Source organism: Chamaea fasciata, unplaced genomic scaffold, assembly GCF_029207755.1.
Source record: "Chamaea fasciata isolate MVZ Bird 193981 ecotype frontalis unplaced genomic scaffold, bChaFas1.0.hap1 SCAF_16, whole genome shotgun sequence".
Lineage (NCBI taxonomy): Eukaryota > Metazoa > Chordata > Aves > Passeriformes > Sylviidae > Chamaea > Chamaea fasciata.
In genome coordinates, this window is record NW_027094101.1 from 14770765 (window position 1) to 14798108 (window position 27344).

The following is a 27344-nucleotide window of genomic DNA, read 5'->3' on the forward strand; positions in this document are numbered from 1 at the left end:
ATAAAGCTTCTTGAAAACTCATAAAAATAATCAGAGCTGCTCCAAGGCACTCCAGATCATTTGCACCTCCTCTGAAAAGGGCTCAGAATGGCTTAAAACCTCACCAGCCTTTTCAAAACTGCTCCAGAAAAGTCCTAAAGCTCTGAAGGTCTCTGCATCCTTCAAAACGGCTCCGGAGCTGGTCCCAACCCAGCCCAACTCCAGCCCTTCCACCCAGCTCGGGGGCTGAGCACTGTGACAAAGTGTGACAAACCTCCAGCTCTGGGGGCAGTCCTGGGCCCCTCATGACAAGGAGGACACTGAGGGGCTGGAGCGTGTCCAGGGGAGGGAACAGAGCTGGGGAAGGGCTCAGGGGGGACCCTGTGGCTCTGCACAGCTCCCTGACAGGAGGGGACAGCCAGGGGGGTCAGGCTCTGCTCCCAGGGAACAGGGACAGGACAAGGGGAAACGGACTCAAGCTGTGCCAGGGGACGTTTAGGTTGGATATTGGGAAAATTTCTTCATGGAAGGGGTGGTCAGGCCCTGGCACAGCTTCCCAGGGCAGTGTTGGGGTCACTGCTCTTGGAGAGGTTCAAAGACATGCATGTGGCACTTGGGGACATGGGTCAGTGGTGGCCTTGGCAGTGCTGAGGGACAGCTGGACTTGATGATCTCGGAAGACTTTTCCAGCCACAATAATCCTGTGATTCGAAGAGCCTGTGGGCACTTCTGAATGCCCCCAAAGCCAGGTCGTGGCCAAGGCCACCATGATCATGTCCCCCGTGCCCTGGTCCATGTGCTGTGTCTGCACAGCAGGGCTGGATGCAGCAGGATCCGTGGCCGTGTCCCTCGGCCCCATCCGTGGCAGGAACGTGCTCCAGCCCACACGTGAGGCTGGTGAGGACCGAGCTCTGCTGCAGGAGGTCCCTGTGTGGAGAAGGGATTTCCAGCTCCTTCCTCTTCCCCATCTGCTGCTGATCCCGGGCCGGGGCTGGGATGGGGTTAACCCTTGGCAGCCCGGCTGGGAGGGAGGAGGGCCCCATCCCTGGGCTAAGGAGGAGCAGCCCCAGTACCACCCTCACCCCGGGGTGCTGCCTGTGCCACCCTGTGGTTCCTGCCGTGGGCAGAGCACCCGGGATGCTCCCGGGGAGCGCCGTCCCCAGGGATCCTGCATGGGACACAGCCCCTGGCAGGGACACACCGGTCGGTGGTGACACCGCAGCAAAGACCCCCATACCCAGCCAGGGGACAGTGACAGCAGCCCTGCCTGTTCCAGAGAATTTTCCTCCTCTTGCTCCAAACTGGAAATTCCTGACTGATGCAGAACTTGGGGAGGAAGAGCCTGCTTGAAATCCTGCTTGAGCCTGGCAGGGCCCCCCAGGCTGCCTGGGACCCCCCAGCTAGGCCGGGCTTCCCCCTCCTGCTTCTCCAGGACCTCCAGCCTGCCCGGTGTCCCCCAGCCCTCCGGGGCCCCCCAGCCTTCCTGGGAGCCCTCCAGCCTGGCAGGAACTCCCCCCTACTGTCTCTGGGACCCACAGCCTGCCTGCGACCCCCAGCCGGGGGCTGCAGCATCCCAGTGCCCCGGGATGGGGCGGGCGCGGCGGGGCCGGCGGAGCTGCGGGGGCCGGCCCGGGGGAGGCGGGGGGGTCTCGGGCCGGGGCGGGGGCGCAGGCAGGACCTCCCCCTCCCCTCCCCTTCCCCTCCCCTCCCCCGGCCGGTCCCCTCCTCCTTCCCCTCCCGCCGAGGGCAGCCGGCGCCGGCCCGTCCCGTCCCGGGGCTCGGTGGGCTCCGCTGCGCTCCCCCGGCGCTGCCCCCTCCCCATGCGGGGGTCGCGGGTGGGCGGCAGCCCCGGCCCCCCCCGGCCCGCCATGGCCCGGCTCTCGGTCAAGGACCACCTGGACGGGATTCTCTCCGACTTCGAAGGTGCGGCCGGGGCCGGGCCCCCCAGCGGGGACCCCCCCGGGGCTGGGTGTCGTGGGAGGGACGGGAGGTGTCTCCCGGAGGGGGGAACGCTGCTGCCCGGGCGTCTTGGGGGGCCGGGGGGGCTCCCCAAGGGCTGAGCATCGTGGGGGGCTGCCCTCCCCCCTCTCGGAGGCTGATTTTGGGGGCGATGCTGCTGGCTGGGCTTTTCGGGCGGGCTGCGGTGCCCCCAAGGGGGGAGCACCGGGCACTGGGTTTCGCTCCGGGGATTTTGCTGCTGCTGCTGGGCTGGGGGTCTTGGGGTGGGCTGAGCATCGTGGGGGCTGCGCTCCCCTCGGGGGCTGGGATTGGGGGGAGGGGGATGCTGAGCTGGGCATCTGGGGGGGCCTGGGGTGTTCCCCAGGGACTCAGCATCGTGGGGGCCTGCGCTCCCCTCCGGGGGCTGCGTGTTGGAGGTGGGGGAGTAACGCCCCCGGGGGCCGCACATGGTGGGGACACGGGGCGACCCCCAGGACGGGGCATGGGGGGGGGGGCTGCTCTGCCCCCAGCCCGGGGGCTGCAGGGGAGCTCTCGGGGGGCGCGGCTGAGGGGTGGGCAAGGGGGGGACCCCAGGCTGCGGGGGAAGGTGCAGGACCCCCCCGTGTGCCCGCGGGGTCCCCGTGCGCGCTCCCCGCGTGTGCGCGCTCTCACCCGCGGGCCGGGGGCTGCGGCGGGGGCCGGGGCCGGGCCGGGGGCGGGAGGCGAAACCCGACCCCGGGGCTGCTGCTGCCCTCGCCGGGGAGGAATGTGTGCACCTACCCCGGGCACCTTAACCCCGCCGCTGCCGGCTGACACCCCTCAACCCCCGCCAAACCCCCACATCCGCCCCAAACCCCCCTCTGACGCTCCGGCCGCCACTCCTTTACCTCCCACCGTCCCCCGAGCACCCTGTCACCCCTGTAAACCTCCTGCCACCCCATCTCAACTTCTCCCCCTGTCACCCCACCTTCATCCCCTGCCATTCCCCCAGCCCCCCCATCCGTCTTAAGTCTCCTGCCACCCTCTTCGCCCTCTGCCACCCTCCGAGCGCCTGCCACCCCCACCTTGCCCTGCATCTCCTCGTTGCTCCCCCTGCCCATCGCTCCGGACATATCTGGGCTCTGGACGAGGCTGGGTCAGGGGCCAGAGGCAGGTTCGGGATAAAAGGAGGCATTTTGGGCGGTAACAAAGCAGAGACACGGATGTGGGGAGGGGGTCGCCGGCCCCGTGACCCCGTGGCCCCCGGCGGCCCGCCCGGTGGGGCAGGGCTGGGCCGGCCGCGGAATTACCTGCCCTGGGGCCGCCTGTGATTGGCAGCGCCCACGCCCCGGCCTCTGACCCCTGGCCTGCCCCGGGCACGGGGGCATCAGGGGAGGGGACAGGGACGGGACCCTCAGCACCCCGCCGCCCGCGGCACCACGGCTGAGGAAGAGGAGGCTGAGGGCGGGCTGGTGGCAGCGGCTGGGTGCCGGGGCAGGCTGGCACACGTGCCGGCGCGGTGAGGATGCAGGGGCGCAGCGTAGGCAGCCCCAGGGAGCCCCCCGGGGGGAGGCGGCCGCTTGGCAGCGAGGGCGGGGAAGTCTCCGGGGGGAACCTGGGCCCCCCGCGCTCTCCGCGGCTGCCGGCACCGTGCAGAGCCCCCCGGGCAGCTCCTGGGGAGCCTCCTGCGGGGCTGGGGGGAGGCAGGCGGCGGCTGCACCGTGGGGGCTTCACGGGGGTAACACCCATGGGGGACGGTCCCCACATCCTCTGCCAAGCGCCCGCAGGTGGTGCCAGCAGCAGCTTCGCGCCGGGGCCCGGCGCTGCCATGCCCCTGGGGAGCCGAGGGCTCCGTGTTGGCACATCCAGGGCTGTGCCGTGGGCTCGTGGCTGCTGTGAAGTCGCGGCGGAGGCGCAGCAGCAGCCTTCAGAACGGGTTGTGACAGTCCCTGAGCGTGGCGATAGCGCTGGCCCGCCTGCCATCAGTGGGCTCCAGGGTTAACGCCCGGGAAAGGGCAGGAATCCTCCCCGCCGGCTGCCTGGGTGGATGCAGGGGGAGAGGGTCAGGCGGGGATCCGGTTACTCGGTCGGATCCCTTTCAGGGGGAATAAAGCGGGCAGTGTGCTGCGAGGGGAGCCGGCGGCACCGGCCAGATAAAGAGGGGAACAATGTTCAAACCCGCGGGGACAGCGCCGCAGGGCTGGGGAGGAGCTGGCGCCGGGCTGGGGTCCTCGGTGGGACGGGCTCATGAGCAGGGGGCACCTCTGGGTGATGGGGGCTGGGGAGAGGACGGGTGCCGTCGGGTACCACTCCCATGCCACCATCTCTCTCTCTCTCTCTCTCTCTGCCCCCAGCACTCAAGAAGTCATTCGAGGCAGAAGATGGGGACGAGGCGCCCAGCTCCCCGCTGTCCTCAGGCACCGGCGACAGCCACCAGGCACTGCAGGCCGGCCACCCGCCCCGCATGGGCAGCGGCCCCGGCCCCAGCCCGGTGCCCAGCCCCGTGCTGCGGACCCGGCTCGGTACCGGCCCGGCCAGCGGCACCGCCGGCACCGGCATCGCCCGCGCCGCCTCCTTCCAGACCCGCCAGGCCTTCGCCACGGGGCCGGGCAGTGACGGGGAGAGCCAGCGCAGCTCCTCCTCCAGCCTGGAGAGCCCCGCGCCCACCGGGCCCCCCCAGCCCCCGGGCAGCCCCCCGGCCGCCAGCCCCGCCTTGAAGAAGGTGCCGTCCCATGGCAGCGTCTTCCCGGTGGAGCTGGATCATCCCCTCCGCGGGGCCGCCGCCAGCCACGGCTCTCTGCCAGCGCTGGACCTGCACATCGCCGAGGAGCCGGGCCTGGGGACGCCGTGGGGCACACAGAGCTCTGCACCCCAGCCTCGCACCCACCCGCCTTCCTCCTCGTCCTCGTCCTCCTCCTCCCTGCCCCCATACGATGGCACAGAGACAGCCCAGGGGCTGCCCCCGCTCCCCGAGGGGTCGGGGGGGTGGGACATGGCCCCCCGCGCGGTGTCCCGACCGCAGCGGAGGGTGACCCTCAGCGCCAGCCCCATCCCGTCCCGCCGGCCCCCTCCTCAGCCCTGGGGACAGGGGGAGGCAGCCCCGGCTGAGGGGAGGGCCGAGGGGCTGCCACCACTGCCAGCCCCCCAAGCCGCCACCTTCAGGCTGGTGTCGCAGCCGCAGACGGTGCAAGTGAGCTCCCAGCCCGCCTTCCTCGGGGGGCTGGTGCTGGTGCCGGCCCTGGGGACCCCCGCCAGCGCCGGGCTGATGGGACCGCGGGGACCCTGCGCGGTGGCAGCGACTCCCGGCGAGGCTGCGGGCGGCAGCGGGGCAGCGGTGACGCCGGAGCACGGTAGGACTCGTTCTTGTCCCCGTCCCCTCCCTCCATCGGGCCCCCCTCGGCGGGCGCAGCGTTGCCAAAACCCCGCATGAGCTGACGCCGGGAAGAGCGTGGAGCGACAGTGACTTTGGGGACAGGAGCCCCTGCAGCCCGCTGCTCCCCCGTGCCGGGGGCCCCGGGGCGCGCTGGCTGCGGAGGGGCTGCAGGCGCGGAGCCGAGCGCGGAGCTGGCAGCGCTCCCGGCCCGCCCGTCCCCGCGGTGCCTGGCGAGCTGCCCGCACCGCCCCGGCGCTAATTGCTCTTCCCGGCGCGGGGAGACAGGTCGGGACTCATGTGCCCATCGCGCCGGGCCCCGCGCGTGCCGCTATCGCCGCGATCTTGTCCCGCGTCCAGCGCTTTCTTCCCCTCTCATCCCTCCTGGCTTGGCACGGGGCTGGATCCTGTTCCTCCCTTCCCGTGGGGCGCGGGAGGTGGCGGGGGGCCAAGGTGCGCCGGGGCGTGCTCGGCGTGCGCCGTGCGCCGCGGGGAGCGGTGCCCGGCTCCCCGGCACGGCTGTGCCCTCGGCTCCCGCCGTGCCGAGCCCCGTGCCCGGCCCCGAGCGTGGGGAGGGGGAGCCAAGTGTCCTCCTTCCCAGCGGCCGCTCCAGGAGGGCCGGAGGGCGCCCGGCTGGCCGGGAGACGGCGGCCACCGCCGCTGCTCCCTGGTTGGGCGCTTGGGGCTCTTTGTCCGTCTCGCTGGGCTGTCGTGGAGCCGCCGTCGCCGGCCCTAAGTACTGACGCGGCGAAGGCATCCATACATCTGCTCCGGGCCGCGGTGAATCATTCCCCAGCAATGCCCGTGGCCGCGCTGCCCAGCCGGCCCGGCTGCCCCGCTGCCCGCGGCTTCCCGAGGGACGAGCCTGGGGACGAGCCGAGGTCATGAGGACACGGGGGAACAGAGCTTGAGGCTGAGCCAGAGTGATGGGGACACTGAGGGACAGTGCTCAGGGCTGATACAGGTGATGGGGACAAGGATGCGGTGTTCAGGGCTGTGTCAGGAGTGATGGGGACACAAAGGGACAGCAGCTGAGACGGCGCCAAGGTGACAGGGACATGGGGACACGGTACTTGGGGCCAAGCCGGGGTGATGCGGACACAAAGGGAAAGTGCTCAGGGCTGAGACGAGGTGACAGGGACACGGTGCTCAGGACCAAGCTGTGGTGATGCGATGATGAAAGTGCTCCGGGCTGAGCTGGGGTCATGGGGACACGGTGCCTGGGGCCAAGCCAGGTCACAGGGAGACAAGGGACAGTGCTCAGAGCTGTGACAGGGGCACGGTGCTCAAGAGCAAGCTGGGGGGACGGGGAAATGGGGACACGGAGCTCAGGATGGGGCCGGTGATGAGGGGACAGTGCTGAGGACAGAGCCGTGCTGCTGGCCGGCAGCCGAGCGCGGCGTGCCCAGGCTGGGGGGACACACGAGCCAGCAGCAGCGGGTGGCACCGGCTGCCCTGCAGATGGCCCGGGACTGGCAGGGGGCTGGCAGACACTTCTCGGGCACAGCGGTTTCTGTGCCAGGAAGAGGTGGGAACGTGCTGTTTCCTCTCCCGGGAGGCCACCCCGGCCCCCAGCCGCGGACACCCGTGGGTGGCCTTGGGCCGCTGGGGCTCGGTGGGTCCCACACCCCGTAGGAGGAAGCTCTGAGGGAGCCGCCGGCCGCCGCATTTCACTTCCACGCCGGGTCGCCCACACAGGGCCCGGGGCGAGGAGGAGGAGGAGCGGAGGAGGAGCCGTGGGCCGCAGCCGCCCTCTGCCTTGCACCCCAGGAGCCAGTTGGCCCCGGTGACCAGCTCTCGGCGGCAGCAGCCCCGGCTCCGGCCGGCTCACCCAGGTAGGGATGGCGTGGTGGCAGCGGGCAGGGTGGTGTGAGGACAGGGGGTGCTGCCACCGGGGCTGGGTGACTGTACCCTGTCCCCAGCAGTGCTGCAGGCGCAGGGTTTTGCTTCATGGTTCACTTCTGCTTCTGCTCACCGGCGGTCCCCAGCCACCCCTGGCCCTGTCCCGTGGGTCCCACGGCCAGATGGGCGGGCTGGCTCCGAGGCTGGCTGCAGATGGGGACTGTCACCACTGTCCCCTTAGGTTGTGTTCGGCGCTGGCAGAGGCACTGGTGTTTCTGGGTCAGATCAGCTGGGCAGGCAGAGCTGTGCTGTGGCCGGGGTGGTGGGTGCATCCCCAAAACCTCCATCCCTTTGCCAGAGGGGTCAGGTGCCTTGTGCTGGACCCAGAGCCAGGCTCTCCCCATCCCGTGCCTGGTTGCTCAGTTTGGAGCAGTGGTGAGCAGCCGGACAGGGAGCTCCTGTCCCAGCTCATCCTCTCCCAGCACCCTCCACCCTTGAAGCTTTATTACAGGCTTCCCAGGGAACTGGCCAATTAACCCTGCATTAGTAATTAAATCCATGGAGAAGACCACGGACCCGGGATTACTTGTCCCTGTCTGGAAAATAAGAGCATCCGTGATGAGTCCTGGAACAGGTCTGGCTGCAGGAGCCATTTGCCCCGGAGCTCCGTGGGGATGCCAGAGAGCTTCCACGTGGCCAGCCGGCTCCTGGCCACTGCCAGCGGGGCTTTTTGGCAGTGAGGGCAGGGACACGGGGGGCTCTGGACCCGTGGGGGAGGCAGCGGTGGGTGCAGCACCCAGAGTCACTCCGGACGTGTCCCCTCTGGCTGTGGGTGTCTCCTCGGTGCTGCCACCGGCAGGGTTCAGGGCAGTGGCTGAGACTCTGCGTGGGGGCTACACCCTGGGGACCACCCCCGGGAACTGGGGGTGCCAGCACCAAATCCCACCTGCTCCCTGCCTGCAGTGCCCAGACACCCTGGATGGCTCCAGCGACTGCACCACTTGGTTCTGGGTCTGTCCTGGCAGCTTCCGAGGCAGGCAGGGACTGGGCAGGGGGGCTGGGGTGGGGATACAGGGGGCTGATGTCCCCCGGGGAGGAGGGCTGCAATAATTGTTGGGGTCCTCTCCCTGATGGGGACCTCCCATCCCACGTCCCTGGCAGCCTGTGGAACACACTGTTGGGACGGATGGTTCTGGGTGGGTGGATCCCCGCTGGAGTGGCCATCCTGCCCTCCCCTAGCCCCCCCAGCCGGGTGTCACCGCTGTCACCAGGAAATCCGCGGCTGTTTCACCACTTCCGAGGAACATCCCGACATAGGGGGCGCAGCGGGAACTGGGACATGCGACACTGCTGTCCCCAAACCTGCCATCACTCTGGCACCCAGTTGGCACAGGGTGCTGGGTGGCTCCCACGCCGGGATGCCGTTGCCATGGCAATGGGGTGGTTCATCTCCATCATCTGGTAGCCCGGGCTGGCTCAGGCCGGCCCCTGCCCACGTGCCCCTTGTCCCCTGGCTGCGTGGCACACGGACATGGTCTCAGCAGGTCCCTCACAGCCTGGGCCATCGCAAGCTGCCGCTCCAGCCTCGCCGGTGCCAAGCGCCGGCTGGCACACACGGGGGAGGCTGCGGCGTGGGGGGACGCAAGCGCCGTGGGGCACTGCGGCAGTGGGGCGGGTGGCAGGGCCACCACTCCTTGTCCCACCCAGCCGTGCCGGGGCTAGGCACAGGTGCTGCTGGGGAGGGCGGGGGGGCACAGTGCAGGGTGGTCCCCGGTGCCCGTGGGTGCCGGTGGGGATCGTACCCACAGCCAAGCACTGCCACTCCCATTCAGGGCCACCGCAGCCATCACGGGGGCGATGGGGGACAAAGTGAGGAGTGGGGGGTGTCCTGTGCCATGGGAGGGGTCCCCATCCGTGCTGGCCTGGCTGGGAGGCTGAGCAGTGCCACGTGCTGGGCGGGCACAGCCGGGGGGGCACAGCCGAGTGGGCACAGCCCTCCCCACCCACCAATCAGTCGGCAAACTGGGCGCAGGGGCTCGGCTGTGGTGGGGAGGGGGCTGCGGGGGGCGGGATATTGCCATGCTGGTCATGCGTGGGAGCCGCAGCCTCGGCGGAGCCGGGTTGGTGCCAGCCGGGAGCTGGCGGAGGGAAGGGGCCGGGCTGCGGCGCCGCCGGGGATGGGGACGCGGATGGCGCCCAGGGGATCCCCCCGCCCGTAGCGGGGCGCTGAGCGAGGGCACCGCGGCGCCGAGGTAGGACCTGAACAATGGCCGTGCTGGGAAGCAGGAGGAGGAGGAGGAGGAGGAGGAAGAAAGGGATTTGGGGCTGCCGCACAAAGGGCTGGGGCGGGCAGGGGGCTCCGGTGGCCCCCGGGCTGGGGCACGCTCCGGGCACGGTCCCCCGGGCAAACCCCACGTGTCCCTCGGAGCTCGGGGTTGTGCCGCCGATTGCGCTGCACCCCCGACACCCCCGGTGCCCCTCGGCCAGCAGTGCCCAGTGCCTGGGTACAATGTGTGTGCACTGTGGGGTGGCACATCCTGCCCTGGGGCCGGAGCCCCCCGGGAGCGCCGGGGCCGGGGCGGCGCTGCAGGAGGTGGCCTGGCGTGGGTGACCGCGTGGGCCGGGCAAAGGGCGCCGGCCGTGGCCGCGGTGCCCGATGATCGCGGAGCAACCGGTGGCATGGTGGGGTCCGGTGGCACGACCACCCCAAAGATGCCTCTGGCACCGCCTCGGAGCTTTCGGCGCGGCGGGGGGTGGCGTGCCCGTGTTGCCATGCCGAACCTCACCGGCTCCCAGGAATGTGCCGGGGCTGCGTGCCCGCCGGCACGGCCGCTGCTGGGGCAACGCTGCCGGCGCAGGGGTGGGCACCGAGCGGTGGGCACCGAGCGGTGGGCACCCAGGGGTGCAGGCTCACCGCCTTTGCCCACCCCGCGGTGCAGGGAGCAGCCTGGAGCCCGAGGAGCGCAGCATGGAGCCGCCGGCCGTGCCGGAGGAGGAGGAGGAGGAGGAGGGGGCGGTGCCCCTCTCCATGGCGCCCGGCCCCGTGGGTTGCCAGCTCTTTGGATACGTGGGAATCGAAGCCGTGCTCGACCAGATGAAAATCAAAACCATGAAGACAGGCTTTGAGTTCAACATCATGGTTGTGGGTGAGCGCCGGGCGTGGGGTTTGCTCCTGGTTGGGGTGGGAATACTGGCTCAAATTCCACCGTGGCAGGGGAAATCATGCTTTTAAGGGATTTTAAGGAAATTTAAGTCATTTTAACTGATTTTAGTAGAAAACAATTGAAAAGGAGTAATATCCCATACCCCATAGACTAGTAATGTGGATAGGTGAGCTCATCCCAACCTCTGAGATGCTCCCAAATAGATATTGAGGGACTGTGGCCTTAGGGAACAAATTTGTTTGGAAGATAAACCAGAGTAGCCCAATCTGTTGTGCTCCCAGATGTGTACCAGGGGTTATGACCTTGGGGAACAAATTTGTTACTGGGAAAAGAGCAACTATCCCAACCTCTGGGGTGCTCCCAACTGGATACCAAGGGGGTTTTGCCTTGGGGAAGAAATTTATTTGAGGATAAACCAGTGTTATCCCAACCTCTGAGTTGCTCCCAAGTGGATACCAAGATGTTACTGCTCTGGGGGACAAACGAGAGTTGCCGGTGTCCCCTCAGGGCAGAGCGGGCTGGGGAAGTCCACGATGGTGAACACCCTCTTCAAGTCCAAGGTGAGCCGCAAATCCTCACAGCCCGGCCAGGAGGAACGCATTCCCAAAACTGTGCAACTCCAGTCCATCACCCACGGTATGGTCACCACCACAGGGTCCTGTCCCACCAGCCTTTGGGAGAAGTAGGGGACTGGGGTGGGGGACTGAAGCTGCGCTCACAGCCTCAAAACATCCCCCATGCCTGGTCCCCTGCTTTTCCCCAATGCTTCTTCCTCCCTGACCCACCTTTCTGCCCTGCAGTCATCGAGGAGAAGGGGGTGAAGATGAAGCTGACGGTGACCGACACACCAGGGTTCGGGGACCAGATCAACAATGAGAACTGGTAGGACACGATGGGCTGCAGGAGCCCAGCCCTGTGAGTGACAGTTTGGGGTAAGGGTTGAGCTCAGGTGCTGTCCCTCAACTCCTCATCCTCAGCTGGGACCCCATCATCAAATACATCAACGAGCAGTACGAGAGATACCTGCGGGAGGAGATCCTCATCACCCGCAAGAGGAAGATCCCGGACACTCGGGTCCATGGATGCGTCTACTTTGTCCCCCCCACAGGTCACTGGTGAGTCCCCACTCACAGCACCCACTGTAGGGTGGTTGTGTTACCCTGGGATGATGGTGGTGGGGTCACCCTGAGGTGATGGTGGTGGAGGCACCTCAGGGTGACACTGGAGTAGTAGTGGTGTGGTCATCCCATGATGGCAGCAGTGGGGTGGTCACTATGGGGTGATTATGTCACCCTGGGATGATAGTAGTGGGGTCCCCCCAGGGTGACAGAGATAGGGTATCAGCCTGGGGTGGTAGTGGGGCAGGTCACCTCAGGGTGCTGGGGTGGTGCTGGGCCCACCTCAGAGTGACCCTGGCGTGGTAGTGGTGGGGTCACCCCCCCAGCAACACAGAGGTGGGGACACCCTGGAGTGACGGCAGTCCTTGTCAGGCTGCGCCCGCTGGACCTGGAGTTCATGCGGCGGCTCAGCAAGATCGTCAACGTGGTGCCGGTGATCGCCAAAGCCGACACGCTCACCCTGGAGGAACGGGCAGAATTCAAGCAGCGGGTGAGGACAGGTCCCCAAGGGGTTCCCAGGCTGCCCCATGTGCCCCACAGCCCTGGCTCAAGCCCTGTATCCTGCAGATCCAGGAGGACCTGAAGACCCACGCCATCAGCGTGTACCCGCAGGAGGACTTCGACCAGGACCCCGAAGACAGGGCACTCAACGACAGGATTCGTGTGAGTGCTGGGATGCTGGGATGGAGGGGGACAGGGACCCCGGGGAGCCCAGCAGGGACCCTGGGGAAGCAGCACCTGGGGCGAGCACAGCATCTGTGCTGACAGGAGAAGATTCCCTTCGCCGTGGTGGGGGCAGACCAGGAGCACCAGGTGAACGGGAAACGGGTGCTGGGCCGCAAGACCAAGTGGGGCATCATTGAAGGTGAGCAGAGCCCCTCACACCCCCAGCCCTCTGCAGGTGCAGGGAGCAGCACCCACGGGTGTGTCCTTGCCTGGGTGGGTGGGTGCTGAGCCATGGCATGCGGCATGGAGCTGTGCTGTGCTCTGGTGGTACCAGAGCGTGCCAGGAGGCACTGCCCAGGCACCCCAGCACCACTGAGCCCTCCTGCCAACCCTGCCCCTCGGCCTTGCTTTGCAGTGGAGAACCCAGCACACTGTGAGTTCCCCCTCCTGCGGGACCTCCTTATCCGGTGAGTGGGGGACAGGGTAGGGAGTGCTGGAACTCCACGGGGTGACAGCAGGGTAGGGGGGACAGTGACATGATGCCCTTCCTCCCCCTGCCACCCCGGGCAGGTCACACCTGCAGGACCTGAAGGACATCACCCACAACGTCCACTACGAGAGTTACCGCGTGCGGCGGCTGAACGAGAGCAACCGGCCGGGGCTGAGCCCCCTCAATGGGCTGCCTGGCAAGGGCGAGGCCAGCAGCCACCTCTGAGCCACCTTGTGCCCCCCAGATCACCACTGGACCCCATGGCAGTGCCCACCCCTGCCCACCATGGCTGTGCCAGGAACCTGCCTGGGGTGAAGAGCCCTTCCCCAAGAGTGCCCAGCTGCCCTGACACGGGTCCCTCATCCCCAAGCTCTGCCATGGCACAGACCCCTGGACCCTGTGTGACATTAAAGGTTAATCCAGAGCCTTCAGCCTTCACCCTCCTGCTGGACTCCCAACTTTTGATGTGCCACTACCCTCCCGTGCTGTTCTGGCTGCTGGGCCCTGCCAGGCACACTGGGGAAGTGGAGGTGCTGCCTGTGGGGTGTGACCAGGGTGCAGATGCCCTCCCCATGGTCACCTCACCTGCCCTGCCCAGTGAGGCAGCTGGCACAGCTGGACTTTGAGCTGCTTATCAAGTGGTGGAGGTGCCGGGAGGGGAGCAGAGTGCCGGAGGGGTGTGGAGGTGCCGGAGGGATGTGGAGATGTCGCCCACAAGGGTGTGAAGGGGCTACACCCATCTGTGGCACCACCCAGTCAGAGGCACTGTACTGGGTGCAGCCCCTAAACCCCTGAGGGGGACCCAGTGGGTGCTGCCCCGCTGGCTGCCAAGCCCTGGTACCTGCCAAGGTGTCGGGGCGGCCCTGCCGGTACTCTAGGGAAGCATGAAAGGCCCTTTTGTAGCTCCTGCAGTGGGCAGGGCTGGGGCTCGCTGCCAGGAAGGTGGCACATGGTGGCTTCCTGCCCGCCCTGGCCCCACCGCAGGGCTCGGCGTCACCGCCCTTTGCCCAGCCCCACGTTAATGATCCACCCGCCCCCGTGGCCGCCAGCCCCCAGCAGCCGCCCTGCGTGCTGGCAGCCGCAGCAGGGCCGGGGGTCCTTGGCACGGGCGGCTCGGGGGGGCCGGCGGCTCCCTGCCCTGCGCCCCACCCCTCCTCCCCAGCACTCAGATAAGAGTGGCAGCGGGCAGCACCCATTGCCCAGCGCGGTGTGGGCACAGCGTGGCTGGACCATGGCCATGGCCGCAGTGAACCTCCGTGCCCTGACCTCCTGGGTGGGCATCGCCCGGCTCTTCGCCGTCGTGCTGTCCTGCCTCGCCTTCAGTCTGGTGGCCTCCACCGGGGACTTTGGGGGTCCCTACGGCACGTGGTGCATGTTCACCTGGTGCTTCTGCTTCATCGTGACGCTGCTGGTGCTGCTGCTGGAGCTGCTGGAGCTCTACCCCATGCTGCCTCTCTCCTGGGATGATTTCACTTCGGCTTTCTCCATGCTGGCAGCTCTGATGGTCTTCACCTCCTCGGTGGTCTTCCCTTCCACCTTCATCAGCAGCCCCTGCAACAACAACAAGTGTGCCCGGCAGGCCGTGGCCACCACTGCCTCCTGCCTCTGCTTCCTCGCCTACGCCGTCGAGGTGTCACTGACCCGCGCCAAGCCAGGGGACATCAGCAGCTTCCTCTCCACCGTGCCTGGGCTCCTCAAGGTCTTTGAAGCCTATGTGGCTTGCCTGATCTTCTCCTTGCTGGATGGATACAGTGGGGAACCTGGCCTGATGTGGTGCGTGGCTGTCTACTCCATCTGCTTCATCTTCACCCTCCTCATCATTGTCTTCACCATCGGCCGCTGCCTCACCTACATTCCCTGCCCGCTGGAGAAAATGCTGGTGGGGTACAACTTCCTGGCCCTGCTGATGTACCTCACCGCCACCATCCTCTGGCCTCTCTACAGCTTCCGGGGACAGAGCCGCCCCAATCCCTGCGGCCCGAACTGCTTGTGGAACAAGCGCCTGGGGGTCACCTTCCTCACCATCTTCAACCTCATCGCCTACTTGGTGGACCTGGTCTACTCCACCAGGATGGTCTTTGTCAGGGCTCCTCCCTAAGGGCTCGGGCCGGGGCTCGGGGTGGTGGGACACGGCTGGGTGCCGGCGGCGGCGCGGGGCTGCCGGCGGAGCTGAGGAAGAGGCCGGATGCCTCGGAAAGCTCCTTGTCCCCGTGCTGGAGCAGAGAGCCGAGGGGTGCTCCCAGGGGTGCGCTCAGCCTGGGGCCCCATGGGCTGCGCAGACAGGGGGGCCGGAGGGGCCACGAGGGGCTCCCGAAACCCCGGAGCTTGAGGGGGCTTTGGGATTAAATTGGGTCATTTTTCACTTGTTTCTGCCTCCTCTTTCTTCCTCTTGCCAACCTTCTGCAGGATCCCTGCTGGGGGTGAGAAACTGGGGGGCACTATTGGCACTGGGAGCTGTGGGTGACTTTGGGGGGCACCAGCAGCACTGTGGGGGCACCAGGCTTCAGAAAATCCCTTCTTCTCCTTGTTGATTCGGCACTGGAGTGAAGCAGGGCATGACCAGGAAAAGCCCAACCCGGATGCCTTTTTCTTGGCACCTGCACAGGGCCCTGCCAAACAGGTTCAGGAGGAATGCAGCTGTTGGGGGGGCTGAGAGCCCGCCAGGTACTTGTCACCAGCATGGCTGGGTCCTTGGCACCACCACAGTCACCCCGGTGGGAACCCTGCTGGGTTTGATCCCAGCCATGCAGGCTGGAGTCCCCCTTTGGGGGCTGCTGTGGTGTCCCCTCCCTGAGGGAAAATGGGGAATGGGGCTGGCTGCTGTCCAGTGCCACCAGGGCTGGGGGTGCTGACACACAGCACGGGGGGACAGTGACACCGCAGGCTGGTATGAGGGAAGAAGGCAGCAGTGCAGGGCAGGCAGGGGAAGGTGTGCCTGCGGGCAGAGCTCCTGGCACCGCGCTCCCGGATGTGGGATGGGTGCCCGTGGGGCACCCTGGCAGGTTTTGGGGCCACTGTCCCCATGCTGTTCCTTCTGCCACTGCTTGTCCTGGCCACAGCCTGGGGCTATCCCTGCTGCCCTGGGGCTACCAGGGCCATGTCGGGGCCCATCACCACTGCCCTGGGGCTCACAGGGTGACGCAATGTGGGGTCTCCAATCACAAAACTGGCAATCACAAAAGCGCCCATAGGTGCCCCAGAGCCAGGGCCACTGCAGGGCTGGGTCCTAGCAGTGCCAGTGATGGCAACACCACAGGGTGCCCCGGTGGGTGTCCCCTTTGCCCGATCCCTGTCCCCACAGTGGCCATCAGGCTGGCATTGATGGGCTACTCCCCTGCACCCCAGGCAGCAGGGCTGGAGGGAATGGCAAAACTTTGGGAGCAAATAACGGGAAAATGCCAGTGGTTGAGCACAGCCCAGTACAGCACCCGAGCACTGGGTATTGGCAGTGCCGGGATGATGGAGATTAGCTGAGGAAGGAGGACGGGAGGCGCAGGGAGTGACAGTGGTGTCGCTGGTGATGAGCTGTGCTGCTAACGCGTGGCTGTGGATGGCACGTGGGCAGTGCCAGCACGTGGGGTGTGGTGGGGCTGGGGGGACAGGGCCAGGCTGGCAGCGGGGTGCAGGTGAGTGGCTGGAGGAGCTTTTGGGGGTTCCCGGGGGGGCGCAGCCCAGGACCTCCATCGGGACATCTCCCAGCTGTGGCACACGGCGGTGCTGGGGGTCGCTGGGAGGACCTGGGCTCTGGCGGGTGCGGAAAGCCCGGTGCCGGTCTGTGCCGTGTGTCAGGGGTGCCGCGGTGCCGGTCTGTGCCGTGCCAGAGGAGCCCTGGCGCTGGATGGTCTCACGGTGCCGTGGTGCCGGTGTCGCTGTCGCTGCGGTGCGGTGCCGGTGGCCGTGTGTCCGCGCCGGTGTCGCTGTCACTGCGGTGCCGCTCCAGGTGCGGTGCGGTGCCGGTGCGGTGCCGGTGCATTCCTCCCCCTAGGGGTCGGTGTGCCGCGGCGCGGGAGGCGGTGCGGGGGGCGGCTCGCTCCTGCGCACGGCCCGGGACGGCCGGGGCACGGCGGCGGCGGCGGCGGCGGTGGGAGCGGGCACCGCCGCGGGCCGGTGAGTGCGGGCGGCGGGGGGCGGCGGGGAGCGGCCCGGGGGGGATGCGGCCGCGGACAGCGGTGGGGAAGGGGCGGCCGAGCCCGGCCGGGGGGCTCCTCCTTTTCCACCCGGTGGGGGCCCGTCTGAGCTGCCGGGATGGGGAGGGGAACGCCGTTCCCTGCAGCGCTCCGGTGAGTCCCCGGGGTGTCACCTCCCGTTTGCCGGGGCTGCCTCTGCCCCCGGTACCGGGGTCCCTGCAACCTGACACCAGCACCCAGCCCTCCGCCCTGTCAGCAGGGTGTCCCTGTGTCCGCCGGGGATACCCCTGTAGCCTCAAACGGCTCTGTGGCCCCAGTGACACTTCTGTGTCCCCCGGTGCCCCCAAACATGCCCTTGTGTCCCGCTATGACCCTGGACCCCCAAGGATGTCCCTGCGTCCCCAGCTGGACAAGTTGCCTCCAGACAAAATCCCATGTGAGCCCCCCATCTTCCCTTCCAAGGCCTGATCCCCCATCCAGGGTGACTTTCAGGACAGCTCATATCCCCTCCCTTCTCTGTGGGGCTGGGGGGCACGTCCAGGAGCCCCCTGAGCTGTCCTGATACTCACTCTGAGCATCCTCAGCCCTGGCTGGAGAGCGAAGGGAGTGTGCCAGCCTGGCAGTGCCATGGCTGGGGTGGGTGCTGGGGGGCAGCCACAGGGTGGGTGCTGGCTGGGACAGGTGCTGGCGGAAGCCTCGGGGAAGGGGATCCAGCTCCTGCCCAGGGAAGGGATGTCCTACATCAGGGACATGATCCTTTGCTCCTGGAGAGCACCCCTCAGGATAGGACAGTGTGGGCGCCCAGAGGTGGATCCCCAGGAGCATCGGGCAGGTCTGACCCCATCCTCACGTCCCTGCAACCCTCTTGCCGCACTGGCCACCACAGCTGGGTGGGGATGCGGCACCCCGAAGGGATGGCACCCTATTTGGAGGGACACGTGTGCTCCCAAGACAGCTGCGTAGGGACGCGTTTGTCTGCCCGGCAGGGAAGGGGTTAACCCCGGGAGGGTTTTGGGGTGCCGGGGTGTCCCCAGTTGGGTACACCCAGGCTGCTCCTCGCACGGGTGACCTCACGCCACTGCCATGGCAACGGCTCGTGAAGTCACCGGGAGCGGGGCGGCTGCCTCCAGCGTGGGGTGCTGGGATGGGAGCGTGGGAGGCAGCGGCGCGTCCCCCCCGCTCCGCTCCCCGCCGCCCCCCACAACGAGCTGTGGCCCCGCCAGCGCCGACGCCTCCGCCTGACCCCCGTGCTGCCCGCCGTGCCCGTGTCACCCTGCCCGTGTCACCCTGCCCGTGTCACCATGCTCGTCAAGGAGTACCGCATCTGCATGCCGCTCACCACCGAGGAGGTGAGCGCGGGGCAGCGGGGCCGCGGCGGGCGGGAGCGGAGAGTCCCGTGGGCGTCAGGGATGGAGGGGTTGTGCGTGGGGGTCTCAGAGCAGCGCCAGGTGATCGGCTCCTGCCCTGAGAGGGACACGGTGACCCCTTTGCTGTCTCCTCGTGGCATGGCTTGTGGCAGGGACCGGGGTGTGCTGGGCTCGGGATGCACCGTGCGAGGGCTGAGCCGTACTTCGGGGTGCAGGTGCGGGGACATCCTGTCCCTGGGCACGGCGACCTCGGGGCACAGAGCCCGGTGGCAGCACCGGGGCACAGCAGGACCTGTGGGGATGGACCAGCAGGCAAAGGGCACCGGGGGTTTGGATGCCCGTGGCAAGACAGGGACCATAAGCTCCATCCCTGCTCCGGCAGGGAGCCTGAATGCCATCGGCAAACAGCGCTGACAGCTGGCAGCAGCCCTGGGCAAAGGTCTCTCGTGAGCACCTGGTGCCCACGGGGCCGTTTTGGGGAGCGGGGACCTACAGTGGTGCCCACCCTGGGCAGTGCCATCCCTTCCCGGTGGCACCTGGGGAAGCTTTTCATTTAGGCAGAGGGGGGTGGAAAACTGTTGCCGGCCATTGCGGTGGTGGACAGCATCTTCAGCAGAACAGTCAAACCCTTATTGCACAGCTGCATCACCAGCTACACACATACATCCTTACAGTTATATATCTGACATAGACACATCCAGATATATCACATAGATACACATTTTTCCCTGGCTCCCAGGTAGCTTGCCAAGCAGAAAACCTCCAGGCATTCTGCAAGGCACTGGGAAAGCCCAGGGAGAGCAGAATCTAGCCCTTGCCTGGGAGTTGGGACAACCAAGGGACAGAGGAGGTCACACAGGGAACTCTCTGCCCGCTGCACGGCTCGGGGTGTGGCACCCCTTGCTCCGTGCCTCAGTTTCCCCTCTCGGCAGCGTGGCTCAGCCCCCAGGCTGTGCTGGGCGGTCACCGGGGCTGGTGGCACTGAGGGCGGGCGCTATGGTTGCAGTATCGCGTGGGGCAGCTCTACACCATCAGCAAGCACAGCCACCAGGAGAGCGAGAAGGGCGAGGGCGTGGAGGTGGTGAAGAACGAGCCCCACGAGGACCCCGTGCACGGCCCCGGCCAGTTCACTGAGAAGCGTGTCCACCTCTCCAGGTGAGCCTGTGGCTCCGGTGATGGGTGCTGGGTGGGCACTGCGGGGGGGGAGGCATGGGCAGGCATCGGGGTGGCCCCAGCTCTTCCTCCAAAATTCCTGGGGAACCTCCTTCCTGTGTCCTGGACACGCTGCCGTGTGGCTGATTCCCAGGGTTACTCCCATCATTTCCTGGGCTGTCTCCATTCATTTCCCGCGGATGCCCCCATCTCCCGGGGAGCACTGATCTGGGGGAGCTGCACCCAGTGATGGGGGCTGCCCCCATCTGTCAGGTGCCCCCATCTCCCAGGGTGCACTGATCTTGGGGGGCTGCACCCATTTCCCAGGCACATACCCAACTTCAAGGGCTGTACGTGTATCTCTGAGGGGGTCCCCAAGTCCTGGGGTGCACCCATCTTTGGGGTCTGCATCCAATTTCGGGAGCAGCCCTTATTTCTCAGGGTATACCCATCTCCTGGAGTGCTCCGATCTTGGGGGGCTGCACTGATCTTGGGGGGTCGCACCCATCTCCTGGGTCCTTGTCTTCAGGGGCTGCACCCATCTTAGGGAGCTATGTCCCAGGGTGCAGCCATCCTAGGGGTTCACTGGGGGGATCTTGGGGGGTCTGCACTGATCTGGGGGGCTGCCCTCTTCTCATGGGGTGCATCCACCCCAGGACATGCCCCCACCTCGCAGGGGTACACCATCTCTGGTGGGCACCCACCTCCAGGTTTCGCTGGGTGCCTAATGCCCTGGCCCTGGGGGTGTCACCAGGGGACAGTCGCTGGCCCCCAGCACCACTGTCCCCATGTCCCCTCAACTGCCTGTGGACACGTGCTGCTCCCCACCAGGAGCTGCTGGTGTGAGACGGGTTATTTTTAGCTGCAGCACTCACGATTCCCCTCTCGCCTGAAATTTATTTATAACGCCTGAAAATTAATCAAAACCCACCTCCAACTCCCCAGAAGGCCCAATCCTGCCAGGGTGCTGGGAGGGAACAGGAGCACTTGGGGGGCTTGGCCCTGGCAGATGGAGGGGTCCTGGGGGAGGGGTGAGGGTCCAGGATGGAGGGTGGGTGTTTCTTGGGGAAGGGGTCAGCCTGTCTGGGGAGGAGGTGCGGAACCTGAGGAGAGGATGGTGGTGCTGGGGTGGAGATGAGGAGCTGGCACAGACTCCTGGGGGCTCCTGGCATACAGGTGAATGTGCTGGGGAGGTGGCAGGGGTCTCTGGTTTGGGAATTCAGGGGCACTGCGGAGGGTCCTGGGGAAGTGACAGGGGCCTCTTGAGGGTGTTGTGAGGTGTAGGTGATGATCCAGGGGTGCAAATGAGGGTCCTGGGGAGGTAACAGGGCTCCTTGGGGGTGTTCTGAGGTGCAAGTGAGGGTCCTTGGAGGCATCCTAGTGTGGAGGTTGAGGGTGCGTGGTGGGGAGCTGGGGCAGGGGTGAGGGTCCTGGGGAGGTGACAAGGGTCCCTGAGGATGTCCTGAGGTGCACCATGTTGGAGTGCAGATGCAGGTACTGAGGAGGTGGCAGTGGCTCCTAGGAGAGGTGCTGGGATGCAGATGAGGTGCAGATGGGTCCTGAGGTGCCTGGGGGCACCCTGGGGTGGAGGCGAGGATCCTAGGTAGCAGGTAGGGTTCCTGGAGTGGGAATGGGGGTCCCAGAGCCAGGCTGCGTTTGGCAGTCCATGTCCTGTCCTGAGGGGGTCCCCTGACATGCTCTCCACAGCAAACTGCCGAGCTGGGCACGGGCGGTGACCCCCCGCATCTTCTACATCACTGAGAAGGCCTGGAACTACTACCCCTACACCATCACGGGTGAGCCCTGGGCAGGGCATGGGATGGGCCCCCCGGGCACCACGTCCCTGCCCCTGGTCTCACTGCTCCCTCTCTCCCCTGTGATATCACCTGGTGATGCCACCCTGTGATGCCGATGTGCTGTGGTGTCCCTGCAGAGTACACGGTAAGGACGTGACATGGGATGCCTGTCCCCTTCCCTAGCAGCTGGCTGGGGAGGGGGGTCTGGGGGGCATTATTGGGGGTGGGTGTCCCTCAGGGTGGGCATCCCTCAGGGTGGGTGTCCCCTGGGGCCTGAATTTCCTTGGGAGTCCCTTGGAGAGGGTGTCCTTGTGGCTGGTGTTCCTTGGGGTGATCATCCTTGGAGGTGGCTGTCCCTCAGGGCTGGGTGTCCTTTGGGTGGGTGTCCCTCAGCTTCAGTATCCCTGGACTGTACATCTTTTGGGGATGGGCATTCTTGGGGTGGGGTGTCCCTTGGGGTGGGTGTCCCTCTGGGTGGGCATCCCTGGGAGTGGCGTCCCTTGGGGACCAGCTGACAGCCACTCCCTGCAGTGCTCCTTCCTGCCCAAGTTCTCCATCTACATCGAGACCAAGTACGAGGACAACTGCGGGGACAGCGAGAATGTGAGTGTGCACCGCAGCTGAGAACTGGCAAACTCATCACTTCATGACTCCTCGTCGTGTCACTCACCTTCCCTCCCCTCCTCAGATCTTCCACAGTGACAAAATCCTGGGTGACCACGAGGTCTCTTTCCTGGACATCGCCTTCGACGAGATCCCTGAGCGCTACTACCGCAGCCTGGAGGTACCATGGCTGGGGACAAGGCCACCCCCTCGTGGCCTTGGCCTCCCCTGAGGCCACCCCTTTGTCTCCTGTCCTGAGGGGGACTCATGACTCTGATCTTCCCCATCCCCCCAGGACCCCCGTTTCTTCAGCTCAGCCAAAACAGGCCGGGGGCCGCTGCGGGAGGGCTGGCGCCAGCACACCAAGCCCATCATGTGCTCCTACAAACTGGTGAGCGTCAAGTTCGAGGTGTGGGGGCTGCAGACGCGGGTGGAGCAATTCGTGCACAAGGTGAGGGAGGCCCGAGGGGGCTTGGGGGGCAATGGGGGGCAGTGACAGGGTGTTGACCCCCGTGGTGTTGCAGGTGATCCGGGACATTCTGCTCATCGGACACCGGCAGGCTTTTGCCTGGGTGGACGAGTGGTGCGGTGAGTCTGTGGGGTCACCCTGGTGCTATGGGGAGGGGGCACATGGTGCCCACGGAGGGAGGGGGCTGCAGGTCTAACTGCTGATGCCACTGACCCCACCACAGCTCCTGCTCTGCCTTTGCCTGCTCTGCTGCCTGCCCTGCCCGGGCTGCTGTGCTGCCATGCTTCCTGCACTGCCTGTACTGCTGCCTCCTCTGCCTGGGCTGCCTGCACTGTCTGCTCTGCCTGGGCTGCTCTGCTACTTGCACTGCTGCCTGCTCTGCCTGTGCTGCCTGCTCACCCCTGCCTGCACCCTCGCATGCTGCACGTTCCCCTGCACCCCTTGAGGAGGATGGGGAGAGGGGTCCCAGCACCCTGTCTGTGTTGCCTGCACCCCCATTCTGGCAGGGACACGCTGCAGGCGGCTGCCACGTGCGGGCATGGGGACGAGGGCCCCGGGTTTGGTGACAGCTGGTGGCAGGTGCCAGGCCATCCCGGTGAGCGGCTCTCTGCCTTCCAGACATGTCCCTGGAAGAGGTCCGGGCCTTCGAGACTCAGATGCAAGTGGCCACAAACCAAAAGCTGGGGAGCCAGCACCCCTAAGCCCCTCTGCCTGCCGGGGATGGACACTCCGGACCCCGCCTTGCTGCCTGGGGGTGGGTGCAGGCAGGGGGGCCTGTGCCCCCCCTGCACCCCGCGGCGGAGTGTCCTCCCTTCCAGCTGCCCTCCCCGCGCGTCCCCTGCCTGCGCTGCCTGCGCTGCCTGTCCGTCCCTTCCCCTATGCTGGCTGGGCTGGCGCTGGAGTTGGGGAGCTGGCTGTGCTGCCCAGCATCCTCTTCCCTGCCCGTCCCCCTGTCTCCAGCCCCTGTCCCCTTCCTGTCCCCCAGCTCCGTGGGGAGCCGGGGCGCGGGGCGCGGGGCGCAGGCTGCCCCGGGATGAGGGGGTGCCGGGCGCGGCCGTGCCGAGCGGCCCCAAGCCCGGCTGTGCTCGGCAGGGATGACGATGGAGGAGGTGCGGCGCTACGAGCAGGAGACGCAGGAGGCCACCAACGAGCTCATCGGCCTGGTGGCACCGGCCATCTCGGTCAGCGAGGTGGGGCAGCCCACGGCCACGCACTCGGCCCCTGCCAGCGCCCCCTCCACCCCCCTCAGCGACGAGGCCCCCGAGTTCCTGGCTCCCCCCAAGGCTCGCCCGCGGAAGAAGTCGGCGCCGGAGACCCTGACGCTGCCCGCGCTGCGGGAACGCGCTGGCGCCGAATGACGCCGGCAGTGCCGCTCCGTGCCGGACTGTGCCAGCTCTGCCGCCCACCCCGGCCCCACCGACAGGCGCAGAGCCCAGGGAGGGACCCGGACCCGCTGTCAGGGCGCTGGCAGCCCTGGGGTGTGCTGGCCTCCCTGAGCCACCGTGGGTGCCCACACGGGTCAGTGCCACCACTGCCAAGCCAGACCCGCTGCCTGCACCAGGAGGGGACGCCAGGCCAGCGCGAGTCCCCGGCAGCGTCGGGCGACGCCGCGGAAGCTGCTTCCCTCGACTCCACCCGCTCCGGTGTCCGCAAGAGGCACCGAGGTTGGTGAGCAGCGGGGAGGTGCCAGCTGGTGCCCGCTTGCCGTGGCTGGTGCCAGGCTGGAGCAGTGCCCTGCAGGGTAGGCACCAGCGTGGGGGCACAGTGAGGGTGACAGTGACAGCCAAGCGCTGGGCTGGGGTTCCCCACCAGACCCCAAGGGGCTGCACAGCCCCGTGCACGGCTGGTCCTGCAGTCGGGGTCCCCTTTGCTGTCCCTCCAGAGGCCGTGGCTGCTCCAAAGGGGCTGGAGTGGGCTCAGCCCCATGTTTTCTTTAGGAAAACAAAGGCCTTTTTGGAAATAAAGCTCGAGACACGGCAACTGATTGCTGGTAGTGATTTATTTGGTGCTGTGGAAGGGTGCCATGCCTTTGCCAGGGTGCTGCATCCTCCAGGCCTGCATGTGTGTAGTGAGGGATTTCTGGATCGTTGATCCCAGGATGCAGAGATGAGGTCCTGGATGGGCAGCGAGGTTCTGGCCGGCAGGAATCAGCCCAGCCCTGGGGCAATGCCCCCAGCCACAGCAGCAGCACTGGGCTCTCCTCCCTGCCAGCCATCATCATCCTCCAGCCCCTCGGCCCCCGGCACAGGCTCTGCTCCCAGCAGGGCGATGTAGTGGGAGCTGCAGTAGACGGGCGGTTTGTTGGGGCTCGAGTAGACCTGCTCAGGCCGCAGGGAGGCAAAGGGGTTGCTGGCATAACCCACAATGTGCGTCTCAAGCTCCACAAGGATCTGCAGGGAGGCCTTGAGCTCCTGCTCACTGCCAGAAGAGAGGACAGGCACCGTCAGTGGGTGTTTGTGCCGGCTCACCGGGGCAGTGGGGCTGTGCTCACCTGTACACGGTGAAGAGCACAGGCAGGCGATAGTCCCGCAGCAGCAGCAGGGTGGGCAGCCAGCCCGCCAGGAGGTCTGGGCAGGCATGGAAACCTGTGGGGACACAGCCGTGAGGGCTCCACCTCTTTCCCATCCCACCCTGGCCCTGGGGAAAGCTGCATCCACTCTGTGCTGGACGCCCCAGAGTGTGCAGTGAGTTTGGCAGCCCTCAGCAAGGTGGGGTCTGGCTCCCCACCAGCACATGCGGCACCCCAAGCTCTGGGTCCTGGGCTAAGCCACAGCACCAAGACCTGAAGGGAAGGATCCGTTTCACCTGCAAGTGGGTGACACAGGCGGGACAGAGTGACTGGTGGGGAGACAAGGCAGCTGTGTCCCAGGGGGTCTCCCCAGCTGCCCGTTGTGCCTTGGTGCAAAGCCCTGGGTGTGTCCCAGGCCACCTTCAGGCTCAGCCCCAGGTGCTGGCAGGGTGCTCAGGGCAGACCCAGAGCCCATGTGCCCTGTGGATGTCCCCATCCCAGCAGTGGGGTGTGAGGGTCCGAGCCCTCCATGGCACAGGCACTTACCTGGGTGAAAGCCCACCACCAGGTCAGGACGGGCGGCCAGCTTGGTCTCCACGTGGCTTTCCCAGAAGTCGTGGTAGAGCCCCTTGTAGCTACTGAGATAGACTCTTCCCCGGGGTGCCAGTGTGCTCAGGGGTGGCCTCATGATGGGTCCATCCACCACGTCCACCCCCACCATGACCATCTCCATGCCCTGGTGCCCCGGGAACATCCGCGTCAGCTCGTCGTAGTCCGTCAGGCGCGTGTTGAGGGTCTCCACGTGGGAAGCCCCCACCACGTGCACGGTGAGCGGCCTGGTGAGGGGGTCGATGCCGAAAAGCCGCAGTCCCAGGCCGATGGTGAGCGGCCGTGAGTGGAAGTCGGTGACCAGGCGCCGGATGGATTCCCGCAGCTCCATGTCCTCCGGCCGGGGCTTCCCAGCGTTGGCCCAGAGGAGGGTCATGTACCGCCCAGCCATGATGGCACCCAGCTTCTCCTCCAGCTGCTCCTGCATGGAGAACCAGTCCTCCCAGCCCTTCACGTCCCGGGCAGGTTTTGTCCAGGTGTCCGTGGGAAATGGGATGTCCCCTGGGGGGTAAGGAGGAGGTTGGAGGGAACAGTGGTGGTGCCACAGCCCAGGTTGCCTGTCCCACCTGTGCTGTGGGAGTGGGGCTGGAGAAGGGACATTACATCCCACCATGGGACCTGTGCAGCCCAGCACGGGGGTCAGGCAGGCCCAGGGGAACACATGTCCTACCTGTGAAGATGAGCCACTCCACCAGCCGGTCCAGGGCCACCAACTTCAGCTTCTTGCAGAACTTCTTGTGCATCGGCCAGTTGGCACGCTGGCACGCCACGCCGCAGTAGTACACATTTTGGCACCTGGGCAGACAGGCAGCATGCCCAGCCATGGGGAGGGGGGGCACAATCCAGCCCACCGAGCCTAGCTCCCTGCCACCCTCTCTCAGGGCTATGTCATTGTTCTGGGGGAGCCTCGTGGCTGGAGGTGGGCACTGGGGACAGACACCCCTCATTTCACCCCAGCCACCAGGCTGGAAGTGAGGGATGGATCCATCCCTGTGCCATCAGACCATCTCCACCATACCTCTTGCAACGCCGGAGGCTTTTGGGGTCCGGCAGGGCATCGGGGAGCTTCTTGCACTCGACGCAAAACTTGAAGGTGTCCTCCATCTTCTGGAACATGTCAAAATACGTCCGAATGCCAAAATCGCTGCCGCTCTTCCTCCCATCCATGGCAGACCTGCAGATGTCAGAGGGTGAGCAGAATCCAGCCCAGTGCCACAACGGTGGGGCTGATGTCCTCTCTCTGAGGCTTGCCAAGATTTTTAGCTGCAGCCAGGAGCATCCTGGCCTGGGTGGGGACAGGGAGCCAGGCACTCTGGAGGGGTCCACCCAGGAGCCCATCAGAACTCTCTGTGGGCTGAGCCGGGAGGGTGGGCTGAGCCATGGGAGGTGCTCCTGCTGCTGGGGGACACAGGGGAAGAGGGCGGGGGTGGGTAATAGGCACCCATGGGTGCTCGCTCACTTGTAGTCCTCGTAGCTCTTCATGTTGAGCTTCTGCAGGATGACGTGGGACAGCCCCGGCACGTTGCGGTCCATGGCCTGGAAGCCCAGCGAGTCCACGTCTGGAGCCCTCGCCGCCTGCTCCTCCGGGGCTTTCTTGGAGCGGCCGGTTTTGAGGGCAGCGCCTGCGTTTGGCTGTGCCGTGGTGGCTGCAGGAGAGAGGGGTGCGGGCGAGGAGGCCGTTCCGGGGGTCCCCGGGTGCTGCCGGGCTCCCCCGCGCCGCCCGCCGCCGCCTCGGCGCCTCCCGCCCGCCATCCCGCTCTTCTCCCGGTGGCGTCGGGAGATCCCGGGCAGTCCCGGGCCCGTCCCCGCGGCTGGGCTCAAATGTCAGCCCCCGGGAGCCGGCGGTGCAGACGGCCGTGGCCCCTCGGAATCGGATAGCGGAGCTATTCTGGGCATCCCCTCCCCGGGAACGGGCCAACCCGCTCCGGGGGTCCGGCTCCCGCCCTAAAAGCCGCGCTGGTGGCAGTGGGGTGCCCCAAAACCCTGTAGCGTCCCACACTGCAAATCTGCGGGGAGGTCGGGGGGCTGCCCAAACCCCTGGGACCTCTCTGTCACCACAGGGACACAAAGTCACTGCCCCAGCCCCCCGCCATAGGGGCCCCAGCCCAGCCCGGCCCGCGGGGATCCCCCTCTCGCCCCCTCAGGTCCCCAGCAGGGTGTGAGGGA

General features: G+C 66.8%; 4 protein-coding genes across 6 annotated transcripts; 3 read left to right on the plus strand and 1 right to left on the minus strand.

Annotated features, from left to right (window-relative positions):
- Positions 1–1847: 1847 nt before the first annotated feature.
- Positions 1848–12984, plus strand: LOC136297679 (septin-12-like). 3 transcript variants are annotated; one of them, XM_066197783.1, is made up of 11 exons: positions 1848–1902; positions 4251–5246; positions 10048–10254; positions 10780–10908; positions 11073–11154; positions 11250–11387; positions 11763–11880; positions 11958–12053; positions 12159–12255; positions 12472–12523; positions 12627–12984. In XM_066197783.1, the coding sequence occupies exons 1-11, from the start codon at positions 1848–1850 to the stop codon at positions 12769–12771; spliced, it is 2115 nt and encodes a 704-aa protein (XP_066053880.1). In that variant the 3' UTR covers positions 12772–12984. The 3 variants fall into 3 exon arrangements, with proteins under 3 accessions (XP_066053880.1, XP_066053882.1, XP_066053881.1); XM_066197785.1 differs by lacking the exons at positions 1848–1902; positions 4251–5246 and adding an exon at positions 7029–7101; XM_066197784.1 differs by lacking the exons at positions 1848–1902; positions 4251–5246 and adding an exon at positions 9234–9360.
- An 85-nt stretch (positions 12985–13069) lies between these two features.
- LOC136297680 (myeloid-associated differentiation marker-like) lies at positions 13070–14908 on the plus strand. Its single transcript, XM_066197786.1, is given in 3 exon segments — positions 13070–13499; positions 13501–13572; positions 13574–14908. Coding segments are annotated over 3 exon segments (1212 nt in total). The 5' UTR covers positions 13070–13430; the 3' UTR covers positions 14645–14908.
- Positions 14909–17398: 2490 nt separating this feature from the next.
- LOC136297681 (cytoplasmic phosphatidylinositol transfer protein 1-like) lies at positions 17399–24040 on the plus strand. The gene is given in 10 exon segments (XM_066197787.1): positions 17399–17843; positions 17846–18022; positions 19047–19195; positions 20900–20988; positions 21126–21133; positions 21520–21591; positions 21677–21772; positions 21887–22042; positions 22116–22179; positions 23153–24040. Coding segments are annotated over 10 exon segments (1164 nt in total). The 5' UTR covers positions 17399–17756; the 3' UTR covers positions 23419–24040.
- A 15-nt stretch (positions 24041–24055) lies between these two features.
- MSS51 (MSS51 mitochondrial translational activator) lies at positions 24056–27015 on the minus strand. Its single transcript, XM_066197788.1, has 6 exons — positions 26638–27015; positions 26197–26352; positions 25849–25973; positions 25116–25679; positions 24552–24645; positions 24056–24478 (listed from the first exon to the last, which is right to left on the minus strand). The coding sequence occupies exons 1-6, from the start codon at positions 26928–26930 to the stop codon at positions 24208–24210; spliced, it is 1503 nt and encodes a 500-aa protein (XP_066053885.1). The 5' UTR covers positions 26931–27015; the 3' UTR covers positions 24056–24207.
- Positions 27016–27344: the final 329 nt, after the last annotated feature.

Coding starts and splice junctions, on each gene's coding strand:
- LOC136297679 (XM_066197783.1), top strand. CDS start 1,848: ATGGCCCGGCTCTCGGTCAAGGACCACCTGGACGGGATTCTCTCCGAC. Junction 10,255..10,779: donor GTTCAACATCATGGTTGTGG/GTGAGCGCCGGG, acceptor GTGTCCCCTCAG/GGCAGAGCGGGCTGGGGAAG. Junction 11,388..11,762: donor GTCCCCCCCACAGGTCACTG/GTGAGTCCCCAC, acceptor AGTCCTTGTCAG/GCTGCGCCCGCTGGACCTGG.
- MSS51 (XM_066197788.1), bottom strand. CDS start 26,930: ATGGCGGGCGGGAGGCGCCGAGGCGGCGGCGGGCGGCGCGGGGGAGCC. Junction 26,353..26,637: donor AAGAGCTACGAGGACTACAA/GTGAGCGAGCAC, acceptor TGACATCTGCAG/GTCTGCCATGGATGGGAGGA. Junction 24,479..24,551: donor GTGCTCTTCACCGTGTACAG/GTGAGCACAGCC, acceptor CTCTTCTGGCAG/TGAGCAGGAGCTCAAGGCCT.